Source organism: Belonocnema kinseyi, chromosome 4 (assembly GCF_010883055.1).
Source record: "Belonocnema kinseyi isolate 2016_QV_RU_SX_M_011 chromosome 4, B_treatae_v1, whole genome shotgun sequence".
In the NCBI taxonomy this organism is placed as follows: domain Eukaryota; kingdom Metazoa; phylum Arthropoda; class Insecta; order Hymenoptera; family Cynipidae; genus Belonocnema; species Belonocnema kinseyi.
The window spans coordinates 46864080-46878027 of record NC_046660.1 but is presented as its reverse complement, the minus strand read 5'-3'; the positions used below and the strand labels follow the sequence as shown (position 1 = coordinate 46878027).

The window sequence follows — 13948 nt, the reverse complement described above, 5'->3', positions numbered from 1 at the left end:
TTTTACATCTTTTATTATTAAGCTTTGTACTTAAACGTAGTTTTCTTTCGGCTCTTGCATTTCTCAAAGTTTGAGACAGATATTTTATGTATAAAAAAAGTTGGAACGTTCAAAAAATATTGAGGTTCAGAAAAAAGATGAAATAATTTTCAGTGAAGTTCCTACCAAATTGCAGTACCTAAACGTACTTTATTGTACCCTAATAAATCTTCCAAAGTTTCAGCTCGATATTTTATTTACAAAAAAAGTTCTTAGGTTCAAAAAAACATTCAGTGAACCGAAAAAGTGAGGTCGGTAATATAGGTATTTAGCTGTGTCACATGCCCTTAAATTGATATTTTTTTCAATTGTGATATCATTCAGTTTAGAATGCGTTATTCGCAAATCTTCGATTTTAAACATTTTCTATTTCAGATTCTTCATATTTAAGTCTGCTTTTTAATTAAAAGAATTTCAAAATACAGTTTTAAAGATTTAAATAATTGATATTTAGAAACCTTTAAAATCGAAAAGTTTTGATGGAAAACGTTTAGTGAAAATGACACAGTCGATTTTTCTAAAAGTGTTTTTCTTTTTTTTTTTTATCGAATCATTTCCATTAATTATCGCTCCGGTATGAAAATACCCGAAGACCCCGAATAAACAGTTAGAAACTTTTTAATAATTATGAAAGATCTGAGGAGAAATGGTTTCGGTGTTATTTTAAAAGAATAATTTTCAGTTTTAAAGATTTTAAAATGTGGGTTAGAAGAATATGGAAGACGTTGGGACCATCTTTTTTTTAATTTCTCAAGTTTTACCAATGTTTTGGGTAAACTGAATTATGTCAGGGTGTGAAAAAAATTCTTGAAATTCATGGGAGATTTTTAAATTTTTAAAAAGGGTTGGAAAGATATTAAAGCAAAAATTTGCAATTTTGTCATATTACATAATTTTGGAAAATAATGTGAGTAAGTTTGAGAGATATTCAAAAGTTTTTAAACGATTCAAAAATAAATAAAACTTGTAAAGTCTTTTTTTCTAAATTTTGTAAAATTTCACGAAAATGAAAGATATTTTTTCAGGTTCCTAGGAAAAATTAAAATAATCTTTTATTTCGAAAAATTAATTTGAATTAATTAATTAAAAAATAATTTAGAATATTTCAAAAATGGTCAAACAAGAAGCTGACAGATTTTAGGGCCATTTTTGAAATCTTTCAGGATAAATGAAAAAGTCAGAAAAAATTTGAATAATTTTTAGAAATTAGAAGGCTTAGAAGGTCTGGCAAAATTAAAAAAAAAAAAGAATTTTCCTTATATTCGTGTGAAAGTTTTAAATAACTTTTTATTTTAACAATGAAGTAAGAGGTAAGATTGCAAAATAAAAACGAACAAAAGTCGGGTAAATTCAAGAAATATTTAGTAGAACTGAAAATATTTTTGAATGCTTTCAAGAGAATAAACCAATTCTCTTAAAATTGCTGGAAAGATTTAGAAGATAGTAAGGTAATTTTTTTAAATTTAGAGACTGGAATTTTTCATAATATTTTGTAAAATCCTCTCCAATAAAATAAGTTCTTTAAATTTGTACAGATTCTTTTTTAATACCCTTGAAATATTAGAAAATTTCTACATTTTCTCAAAAATCTTATGAAAATTATATTTCCAAAAATTTGAAAACAAGATAATATTAATTATTTTCTTGATCTCAATTCTCGGAATTTAATTTCAACATTGATTTACTTCGAAAAATAATTTTCCATTAATTGAAGTGTTGCCAAAGATAAAAAAAATATTCGTTAATGGTCTTTCTTTAAGAGTGACATACAAATGTTAAAAAATTTTAGCTTCGTTACAAAGTCTAATTGATTAAAAAATATCAAAGTTAAGAGTTGGCAATTTGATTGTAATAGAAAAAAATACTTAAGGATTTATCATATTCCTGTTTTGTCATATATAGATATAATAATTATATTTATTATATAGTAGCATTGTATTGTAAAGCGACAGTACAAAAATAAAATTAGCTCTTCATCACTATATTTAAAAGTGTTTGAATATCCGGGTCTAATAGAAAATAACGAAAGGAAGAATAATGGCCGAATTATAAAATAAACGAATTGTGAAATTCTCATTTTTATTTATAATTCTATTAATTACTTATAAATTAATAATCAATTAACTATGTTGCACAATTCTAAATTTATGGAATTGAAACATTTGTCGCGAACTTAATAATTCGTTTATTTCAAAAGTCTGTCTTGAAGTCGGTGAATTTTTGTTTTGGATATTTTGAAATTTGGGATTTTATTTTTTTTTCATTAAAAATCTTGTCGTTATTTGAATTTTGTAAAATTTTATAATTCGACAATAATATATATTTTCGGCATTTTTCCATTCATCAGTGTATTCGTTATTTATTTTTTATTATTCTTTATAATTTCTAAATATCCATGTAATTTTTAAAAATTTGAACTATGTCAATTTTGCCGCTTTTTCCTATATTAAAGAAAATAATACGTCAGTAAATAAGTCTGATTTACTACTTGAGTCTACACTATGAAGAAAAACTGATTTTAAAGTGTTTTTCATATTTATTTTGTAATTTCTATGCAATTTTTCTATGATACTGCATGGTTTTGTAGAACAAAGTTACTACTAGCGCCGCCACATGGCCGTTTTCAACTCTCGTGACACATTTTTTGCATTGGGCAGTACAGTGGAAGCACCCCCCTGATATAAACTAATGAATGATTTTTAAAATCGAATTGTACTTTAAGATTTTAAAAGTTAATAATATTTGATTTTACAAGATGATTTGGAATCAGTTAACGATTAAAAAATTTAGCTTTAAACTAATTGGAATTTTATCAGACCGGGAAATGACCGTGAATTTATTTTTTGACCGGGACTTTTACAATTTTTTAGAAAAAAAATCCGTTCAACTTAGATTTTGACCGTTTTTTGAATAATTAATTAAATTGCGATTTTTTTCAATTATAATATCATTTAATTTAGAATGCGTATTTGAATTAAAAGAATTTAAAAATGCAGTTTTAAATACTTGAGCAATTAAAAATTAGAAGCGTTTAAAATCAAAAATTTTTAATAACAAACATTTTAGTTAATCAACTGTGAATATGAATTAATTAACGATTTTTAAATTTGAATTGCACTTTAAAATTTTTTAAACAAATAATAATTGATTGTACACAACTTTATAAACTATTTTTTATTTTAAAATAACTTTTGCATAATATATTTGTAATTAAAGGCTTTTATTAAATTTCAGTATAAAATATTCCATTCTCAAACCACGTAATTTAAAATTTTTCATTTAAAAAAAAAAACAATTATTTAATATTTAGAAATATCTGACTGTATATTTAAAATCAGTAATTATAAATATAATACTTAAAACGGAACAACATGAAATTTAAAAGCTTTTTAATAATAACATTTTTTAAGATTGCTTGGAAAATTGAAAAAGATTTTTCTTTTAATTATTTTAAATTTGAATAATTTAAAAAGTTATTTGGAAGTTGTGAAAAACTTTTAATAATATTATTGAATTTGAAAAAATTCGAAACAACGTGTAGGTATTTCAAGATATTGTAATAGAATTTCCAAGAATTTTAAGGATTTTTAAACTATTTAAAATTAAAATAATTTAACATAATTTAAACAGAGAATTTTCAATATTTTAAAAATTTATAGTTGGAATTGGAATTCATTCAGAATAATAACTGGGAATTTCAAATTTTTTAAAATTCCGAGCTAGCACTGGAAATTTTCGAAAAGGAACAAAATTCTGAAGTGGAACAGGGAATTGTTTATTATAATGAATTCTAATTCTTAGTTGAAACGAGACATTATCGAAAAAAATTCAAATTATGAATTGGAACAGGAAATTTTACAAAAATTTGAATTCTTTGTAAAAACGGAAAATTTTCGAAAAGTATTAAAATTCCGGATTTGAACAAGGAATTTTCCATTTTTAACCAATTCTGAGTCGGAACTGGATTTTATCCAGGACAATAACAATTCCCAATGGAAAATTGAATTTGTCTAGCAAAACTATTGTTCTGTGTTGATACGAGGTATTTTCGCAAAGAATTGAATTATGAATTAGAACAGGGAATTTTTCCAAAAAATTCGAATTCTTACAATTAGTTGAAATGGAAAATTTTCGAAAAGAATTTAAATTGTTGATTTAAACAGGGAACTTTTCGAAAAGAATTAAAATTTCGGATTTAAATAGGCAATATCCAATTTTTAACCAATTCTGAGGTGGACTTAGAATTTAAAATTGCTTAAAATACATTTAAAATTATAACGTGGATTTATATTTTTGGAACTGAAGCTGAATCTTTGATAAAAATTCAAAATTTGTAATTTGGCAGTTTAACTGAATTTAATAAAAAATTATGCAGTTTTTTAAATATCATTGACCGTAAAAAATGTTTGCAAACTGGAAAAAAAAACCAGAAAATGACCGGGAACTTTTTTCTTTGAAAAAAACGGCCACCCTGGTCTTATTATTTAATTAAATGTAAACTCCCGATTGAAAGTTTATAAATGTTTTTCCATTTTTAAATAACTTCGAAATAATAACATAATATATAAAAATATATAATAATAGAAATTTTAAAATCAGTAATTATAAATTTTTTTAAACTGAAGTTCGAAAATTACAATTTTAATTGTTCTATATCAAGAAATTTAATTTTTAAGCCTACGTTTACCGAAAAAATTTGGCTATTTATACCAAAATTCCGGTGCAAATAGTCCACGGTCTAATTTAAAATAAAATATAGATTTTGGCAGATTTCGAACCAAAAATTTAGGAACATTTTAGGAATTTTAAAATACTTCAGAAGCATAAAAACCATTTCCTAAGAAAATTGAAAATTAATTTTTATTATGAAAAATTAATTTTAAGCGAATTTCTAAAAATATTTGGAAAGTTTTACTAAATTATCAAACGTGAATGTGGAAGATTTTGAGGAGATTTTTTTATTTTACAGGATTTAAAAAAAAAAATGTGTAGGACAAATTAGAATTATTTTGAAAGATGTTTCGAAGTTTTGAACAAAAATTTTGAAGAAATAATTAAAAATTTGAAACAATTTAAAACAACACGTGAATTTTTTAAGATTTTGAAATAAAATTTTGAAGAACTTTAAGGATTTTAAAACTATTTTAAATAAAAATAATTGATGTTTTTAAAAAAAATTTTAATTTATCAATTCATTGGTTGATTCTTCAATATGATGGAGCATTGAAAATGAGAATGTGGATTTATATTGTTGACGATGAATCTGAATTTTTGAACTCCATAATTTATAAGAGTTAAAAATATTGTATTTGGCCTTTTAATTGCATTTAATTTAAAACTGTTCAATTAAAAAGTTTTAGTTGCTTCTATTTTATACCTGAAAATTATTCAGCATTTGTATACAACATTGTTTAATTAAAAAACGTTTAAACTTAAGTTTTAAAAGTTTTAAATTCAAATGTTCCATTTTGAATGCTTCAATTTGCAGCTCAGCTTTTATTGCTTCAAAGCATCAAATGGAAAATTGTTTGGCTTCACAGTTCACACTCTGTTTTAGTTTCTAAGTTTGAGAAAAACTTCTCAAATTTAACCTCTCTTCGTATGTTTTAATTGATTTTGAAAAAATGTATCCGATCGAGAACGGAGTAAAATTCCAGTTTTCATTATTTTTATAATTGTCGGAAATTTATAAAAGTGACTTCTACTTTATCTGCAGTCGCAGGACATATGAGTGCATTTATTAGGTTCCGGATTAATTTTTGAATATCCGTTTTTATTTTGTTTTGCTAAGAATTATATTTTTAACAGAAAATTTAACTATTCTATTTGTGAATAAATTGATGTAGAGTGTTTTTTGTCTGCTGGTCAAAATTCAATATTTTATAAATATTTAGTTTTTAAATTGTGAAAAATATACTCTCAAGCTCCGCTGGGATCTTAAACTTTTTTCTAAATCTTTTTTAAAATCTGTATTTACTTTAAAAGATTTTTTAAACATTATTTATATATAATTAGGTATTTATAAAATATGTATATATTTAAATTTTAAAGAGCATTTTTTCACAATTTTAAAAATCAATATTTATTTTTGACCAGAATACAACAAATAATTAACATCAATTTATTTACAAGAATTTATCTGGTCGACGACCATAACATTAAAAAATATTTTATTTGTGGTTGGAAATATATCTTTTTTTAGGTAAATCTCAACTATTTGTTGAAAATTCGTTTCTTTTTTGGTTCAAATCAACTGGCTTGATTGCAGTCAAAATCTTTTCTGGTTGAAATAATATCAACTATTGCATTTTCGTTAAGAATTCATCAATTTTTGGTAGAATATAATTTTGATTTGGTTGACGATTTAGATATTTTGGTGAAAATTCGTATTTTTTCAACATTTTTGTGTAAAATCCAAATATTTTTTCGAAGCATTGATTTTGATTGGGAAATTTATCTCCTTTAGTAAAAAAAAAGTTTGATGGGCGTTCAGCTGTTTTTCTTTAAATTTGTCTTTTTTGGTTAAAAAATCAACTTCTTGGTTGAAAGTTGATCTTCTTCGTCAAAAATGCAGTTGTTTGTTGAAAGAATAATAATTTTAGTTGAAAATTCAATCTCTTTGGTTGAAAATGTTACTACTTTGTTTCAAATTCGTTGGGGGGGGGGGGGCAAATATTTTTCTATGAAATTCAACTATTTGGTTAACAATTAACTTTTTTTTGTCATCAATGTAACTCTTTTTCAGAAAATTTCTCTTTTTGGTTTAACAATGGTAGAAAATTCAACTATTTGGTATAAAATTAATTTTTTTGTGTGGAAAATTAATATTTTCGGTACAAATGTCAATCATTTAGCTGAAAATTCATATATTTTGTTTAAAAAATTAACTACTTTTGTAGAAAGTCCAAGTTTGATTGAAAATTAACTTTTTTTTAATTCGCGTTTTGGTTTTGAAAATTGTAGAAAGTTCAAATATCTGATTAAACATTTTTTTTGTTGAAAATAGTATTTTTAGTATCTAAGTTTAACCATTTGTTTGAAAAATCATGTATTAAAAAAAAATTAATTATTATGGTAGAAAGTAATAATTGGTTGAATAGTAACTTTTTTGTTTATAATTAGTCCGTTTGGCTTGAAAATTCATTTCTTCCGGTAAAAAAATTTAATATTTGCTGGTTAATAATACCAGGGTGTCCAGCGCTTTCCAACTAATCAAATAACCGTTTGTTATACATTTAAAAGATAAAAAATTTCATTTTTTTAAAGGCCAACAGTTTCTAAAGACAACAGAATAATAAATAAACAAATTCTTAGTTCTTTTCAACATAATTTGTCTTTGTAAAATCTTTGGGAATATTTTTTTAAATCGTTGTAAAATTTGTGAAATTTTTGTGAATTCATAGAAATCTTTTAAATTCTTTAAAATCTTTAAATTACTATGAAATCGTTTAAAATTTTGGTGAAATGTTTGAAATCCTGTGACTCTTTGAAATTTTTGAAATCTTTAGGAAATATTTAAAATATTTGTGAAGTCTTTTAAAATCCTCTACAGTTTTTGTGCAATCTTTGCAATTTTTGTGAAAACTTTTGAAATATTTGTGAAATCTTTCTTTAATTTTTGTTTGTGAAAACTTTTGTGTTCATTTAATCACAATGAAAACTTTTGAAATCTTCTCAAATTTCTTGCAACCTATTGAAAATTTGTAAACCTTTGAAATGTTCTGAAATCTTTGATATTTTTTTAATTCTTGAAATCTTTTGAAATACTTATAAATTCTTTGAAATGCTTGTGATTTTTTTCCTACATATTTTGTATTGATTTGAAATCATTGAAATCTTTGTGAAAATTTTTGAAATATTCTAAAAAATTTGAAAATATTTTAAACTTTTGTAAAGTTTTGAAACCTTTGATATCTGGTGTACTGTACTATTTTTTAAATCCTTGAAATTCTTGTATTCTTTTGACAGCTCAATGAAATTTTGATCAAATCTTTTGAAATCTTCTTAAAAAATTAGAAAGAATTGCAAATCTTTAAAGTCCTTGAAATATTCTAAAAGTTTTAAAATCTTCGTGAAATGTTTTAAATATTTTAAATATTCTAAAATTTTTGAAATGATTAAAACCTTTGAAATTTTTTTTAATCTTTGGAATCTGGTGTACCATTTTGGGAATCTTTGAAATTCTTGTATTCTTTTGACATATCTATGAAATTTTGATGAAATATTCTTAAAAAATTTGAAATCATTGCAAATCTTCGAAATATTCTGCAATCTTAAAAATATGATTTACTACATCCTTTTTAAAATCTTTAAAATTCTTGAAATCTTATGCAAATTTTAAAATCCTTTTGAAATGTTTTAAGTCTTTGTACAATCTTTGAAATATTTTGAATATTCTAAAAATTTTGAAATTATTTTAAACCTTTGAAATATTTTGAAATTATTGAAATCTGGTGTATTTTTAAAATCTTTGAAATTCTTGTCTTTTTTTTAGATCTCTATGAAATTTTTTAAGTCTTTTAAAAAATTGAAATCTTTATAAAATCTTTGAAATCTTTTGTATATTCTAAACATTTTGAAATTATTCAAAACCGTTGGAATGTTTTGAAATCCTTGTATTCTTTTAACATCTTTATGAAATTTTGATGAAAACTTTTGAAATATTCTTAACAAATTTGAAATTATTGCAAATCTTTTAAATGTTCTGAAATCTTAGAAATCTAATTTACTTTACCCCTTTTAAACTCTTTAAAATCCTTGAAATCTTCTAAAAAAATGTAATCTTTGTGAAATGTTTTAAATCTTCGTAAAATTTTTAAATGTTTTTGAATATTCTAAAAATTTTGAAATTATTTAAAACCTTTGAGATATTTGTAAATCTTTGAAACTCATGTATTTTTTTGTCATCTCTATGAAATTTTTATGAAATCTTGGAAATGTTCTGAAATGTTTACGAAAAATTGAAATCATAGCGAAGCTTTGAAATATTCTAAATCTTACAAATCTGATTTACTATATCCTTTTCAAAATCTTTAAAATTCTTGAAATCTTATAAAATTTTTTAAATCTTAGTGAAATGTTTGAAATCTTCATAAATCTTTGAAATCTTTTGAGATCTCCTAAACAAATCTAAAATAGTTTAAAATCTTTAAACATTTTTGAAACCTGTTGAAATTTACCCCTTTTGAAATCTTTTAATGTAAGATCTTTATGAAATCTTTGTGAAATCTTATTAAATTCTTTAATTTTTGGTAAAGTCTTTGAAATCCTTTAAATCTTTACAATCTTTATAAACTATTTTGAAATCTTTGTAAAACCTTTGAAATCTTTTGAAATCTACTAACCAAATTTGAAATAATTTAAAATCTTTAAAATGTTTCGAAGTATTTTGTGTTCGTTAGAAATCTTTTGAAATCTCAAATTTATTGAAACCTTTTGGAAATTGATTAAAATCTTTTAAATCTGGTGTTATATGTCCTTTTTGAAATCTTGAAAATTCTTGAAATCTTCTGAAATCCTTATGAATTCTTTGAAATATTTGTGAAATTTTTCTGACACCTTTGTAAATATTTGAAATTTTGTCTACACGCCATCTTTTTGAAATGTTCAAAATCCTTTTAAATATTATAGAAGCTTTTAAATATTTATAATTATTTTCTAACCTTTTGAAATCTGATGTATACTCAAAAACCGAGTGGTCAACCTCTCGAAAACTGTTTTAAAAGTAAAACAAAAAACTCAAAGTTCTCGTTAGAAATTCGAGGAGATTTCCAGGTTTTCAAAGTTTTAAAAATACTTAAAAGAGAACTCCAGGTTTTCAAGGTCGTTGGATTCCCAGAATACAATTGTTTGGATAAAAAAGGTGACTGAAAATCCTATTTTAACTGGTGTATATTTCTTTTTAAATTAAGTTTTTATGAATTATCATCTCAGTTATTTTGGTTCTTAAATTAGAAAATGAAGGAAGTGAAAAAAGTAACTTTTGAGCGAACTTGAATTTACTTTAGTAACTGTAACTAGTTATTAAAAAAAAAAGTAACTTGCCCACCCCGAATAGCATACTGATTAAACAATTTTCTTCTTCTTAGGGTGGACTACCAAGGTGAAAACTTTGCTCGTTTTTCCGGAGACACTCAAGAGCACGCAAATGCCCAAATATTTGCCTGGGACGCTTCACACCGTGGCTTGGATGTCCATCTTCTAGCCGAGCCCACCAAACTCGAACTCTTGAAAAAGGAGTACGATAAAAATAAAGTCGCACTCAAAAATAACGCTAGGGACAGTATTATAAAAACTTACGGAGGCGAGGAACACCTCAATGTTCCACCTGCTCCTCTCCTATTGGCCCAGACGGAAGAATACATCGTTTATTCACGAGACGGAAAAATTCTTCGAGGTCAAGAACGTCCCGTCATTCGTTCAAAATACGAAGAGGACGTTTTCCCAAATAATCACAGATCCGTCTGGGGATCTTATTGGCAGGCGGGACAGTGGGGATACAAATGTTGTCACGCCTTCATTAAAAATTCCTACTGCACCGGAGAATCCGGAAGACAAGCGGCCGAAATGGCGAGTGCTGCTGTTGAAGACAAAGAAGTTTCCCAACATGTGGTCAGAGAAGAAGAGAAGGAGGAGAGCGATGGGGAAAAAGTCAGCGACAATAGAACTAGTGAAAGGGATTCCTCGTCAAGCAGCAGTGACGATTCTTCGGATAATGATAAGAGGACGAAAACTGAGAGGAAGATTAATAAGGAGAAGAGAAGGAGCAAAAAGAAGAGGCGTAAGGAAAAGTTGAGGAACAAAAAGAGGGACAAAGAGACTGATAAATTGCAAGAGGCTCTCAAGAAGGAGGAACAACGGTTGAAGGAAGCTGAATTGTTGTTGAAATTGGGAGACAGGAAGAGAGCTTATCACAGCATGTATGAGGTTAAAGAACCCACGGCTGAAGAAACTGAAGCCTATAAAATTAAAAGAGCCCGTGAAGAGGATCCGATGGCACATTTTGCAGATTGAGAATTATTTATTCTTCATTCATATTTTTATTATGTTATCTGCATATGCTAGTTCTAGAGGCAATAGAAATATTAGTATTGTGGTACTAATAAATTAGTTGTTAATTATAAATGTAATAAATTTAGAGTTCTTGAATGCCCATGGATTTATTTTGAAGAAATGCTCTTGAGAATATGCTCAGCATTTAGGTTTGAAGAGAGCATTTATAGAGTATTTAAGAGAATTTAAAGCATTTATTACTACATTAAAAAAATAATTTTATACTATTTTATAATATAATCATTTTAATTAGCATAATTACTACATACATTTTTGAAAAAAACATTCTAGAGGGAAATAAATATATACTGTTTTAAATTACAGAGTTTTTATAGATCAGATAATTCCAGAAAGTCAGGGAAACCCTGAGGGTAAATGGTAGTCTGTGACGCAATCAAAATTTGACCTTGTAATTTTAATTTTATCCGCCCTTTTTTCTTAAACTAAATAAGATAGTATATCGAAATTTTGGGAGAAGGAAGAAAATATATGAGCCGATATCGGTTGGGTGCCTTGAAGTAATTATTTTTTAAGGAAAAGCAGTACTTTTAAGTTTTCCGTGACTGCCTTGTAGCAGACGAAGCGACGGAAAAGTTCGGAGTTGGAAAAAGCTCCTAGCGCCGCCACCTTCCTTCTGTGAAAAATTCGCAACTTGTCAGATAGATCAACTCCGATCGACAGCTGTGAACACTAAAGTGGGTAATACGGCTTCATTGAAAAATTATTCACATAAAGAATTAATTATTAAAATATGTTTAACTGGAATACTTGAAAATTTTATTCAAGAAGACAAAAAAAAAAGATTTTTTAAAAATACTTTAATTTCAACGAAACATTTGAATTTTCAATTAAAAGAGGCAATTTTTCAGCCCAATTGTCGGAAATTGAAACAAAGTATTACTATTCTACGAAAAAGATTTTTCAAACAATACATTAAATTCTCAACCAAACGCTTCAATTTTGAACTAAAAAATATCATCTTTTAACAAGAAAAGGAATAGTTAAATTTTCAGTTGGTGAAATTAATTGGCAACCAAAATGATGAATCTTAAACTAGAATAATTAAATTTTAAATAAAAAAATGATTTTTAAACTAAAACAATGATTTTTAATAATAAAAAATTTATTTTCTACAAAAAAAAAGGAAACAAATATTTAATAAAATAGCTCATTTTTTTAGTAAAGAAATGAATTTCTAATATAAATGATGAATCTTCAATACAAAAATTAATCTTGATTAAAAGAGTTTATTTTTCAACCAAGCAAATTTATTTGTAGCATAAAAGATGAATTTTTATTTAAAACGATGAATAATTAACTGGAATACCTCAATTACCAACCGGAAAGAAGAATTTTTAAACAATGAGATAAACTTTTAAAGAAAAAAAATCATTTTCTACCAAAACAAGTAGGTTTTAGATTGTAAAAAGTCGATTTTTTAACAAAAAAGTCGGGTTTTTTAAACAAAATACGTGAATTTTGAACTAAATAAATTAGTTTTCGATTAAAAAAGACAAATATACATCCAACTTGTTAAATTTTGAAATAGAAATGTAAATTTCCCACCCGAAGTGAACCGGTTAAATTTTCAGTTAAAAAAAAAACGAAATTAAGTTTGATAAAAATTAATCTTTTATGTTATAAATAAATTTGCTTGGTTGAAAAATGAACTCTTCATCAAAATTAATGTTTTTATTGAAGATTCATCATTTATATTTAAAAATTCATTTCTTTTCTTAAAAATGAGCTATTTTATTGAAAATTTGTTTCTTTTTTTCTAGAAAATAATTTTTTTCAACTTAATATGGAAATATTATTCCAGCTGAATATTCCATAATTTTAGTAAAAAATTTAAGGGTTTGGTTAAACATTCTTTTTTTTTTTACTGAAAATGTAATAATTCAATTTTTCGTTTAAAAATTAGCTTTTTTCATTTCAAAATTCGTCGAATTCGTTGTAAGTTTAACAATTTCATTTGAAGATTCATTGTTTTAGTTTAAAACTATTTTTTTTATTTCAAATTTAATGATTCTAGTTGAGAATTTATCGTTTTAGTTGAAAATTCATCAGTTTGGTTACAAATTAATTTCTCTAACTGAAAATTTAACTATTTCTTTTGTTGTTGAAAGATTATACTTTTTAGTTCAAAATTGAAGTATTTGACTGAAAAATTGCCTCTTTCAATTGAAAATCCAACTATTTCGTTTAATATACACGTATTTATAAAAAATCTATCTTTTGTAGAACATGATGTTTTTCTTTGAAAGTTAATCTCCTTGTTTAAAAAATTGTCTTCTTGGTTAAAATATTCATCTTAGGATTTCTCAAGAGATTTTTTAACGATTTCAAAAAATTTGAAAGGATTTTAAAAGAATGCAGAAAAACTGAACGATTTTCAAGGAATTTTAAAGATTTTTTAAAGAATCCAAAAAAGTTTCAGGATGTGCAAGAAATTTGATTCAAATTTTAAGGCACTTTAGGTGATTTCGAAGAATGTCAAGCGAGTTACTAAAAAGTTATTTAAAAAGATTTTAATGAATTTAAAAAGATTTCAATTGATGTAATTTTTTAATATTAAAAGGAATTTTAGAAAAATCAAAGGATTTTAATTAACTGTACTCAATTTCGAAAATTTTAAATGATTTTAAAGAAGTCGAAGGAATTTAAAAAAAAAATCGGAGGATCTAAAGGATGTTCAAACAAAAACTAAAGAATTTGATTTTAAGATTTTCTTTTAAAGGATTAATTTTAAAGCTATTTAAACAGTTATTTAAAAAGATTTTAATAAATTTTAAGATACTTCAATTTTTTTGAAATTAAGTTATTTAAGGATTTTCAAGGGATTTTAAGAAATCTA

The 13948-nt window shown here is 24.8% G+C and overlaps 1 protein-coding gene across 1 annotated transcript in view; it reads left to right on the top strand.

Annotated features, from left to right (window-relative positions):
• LOC117171578 (pre-mRNA-splicing factor Slu7) overlaps positions 1–11186 on the top strand; it is a 25623-nt gene extending 14437 nt beyond the window's left edge. Inside the window, exon 4 of the mRNA XM_033359021.1 lies at positions 10128–11186. Within this exon, the coding sequence (XP_033214912.1) occupies positions 10128–11052 (925 nt within the window). The 3' untranslated portion in view covers positions 11053–11186. The remainder of the gene's footprint in view (positions 1–10127) is intronic.
• Positions 11187–13948: the final 2762 nt, after the last annotated feature.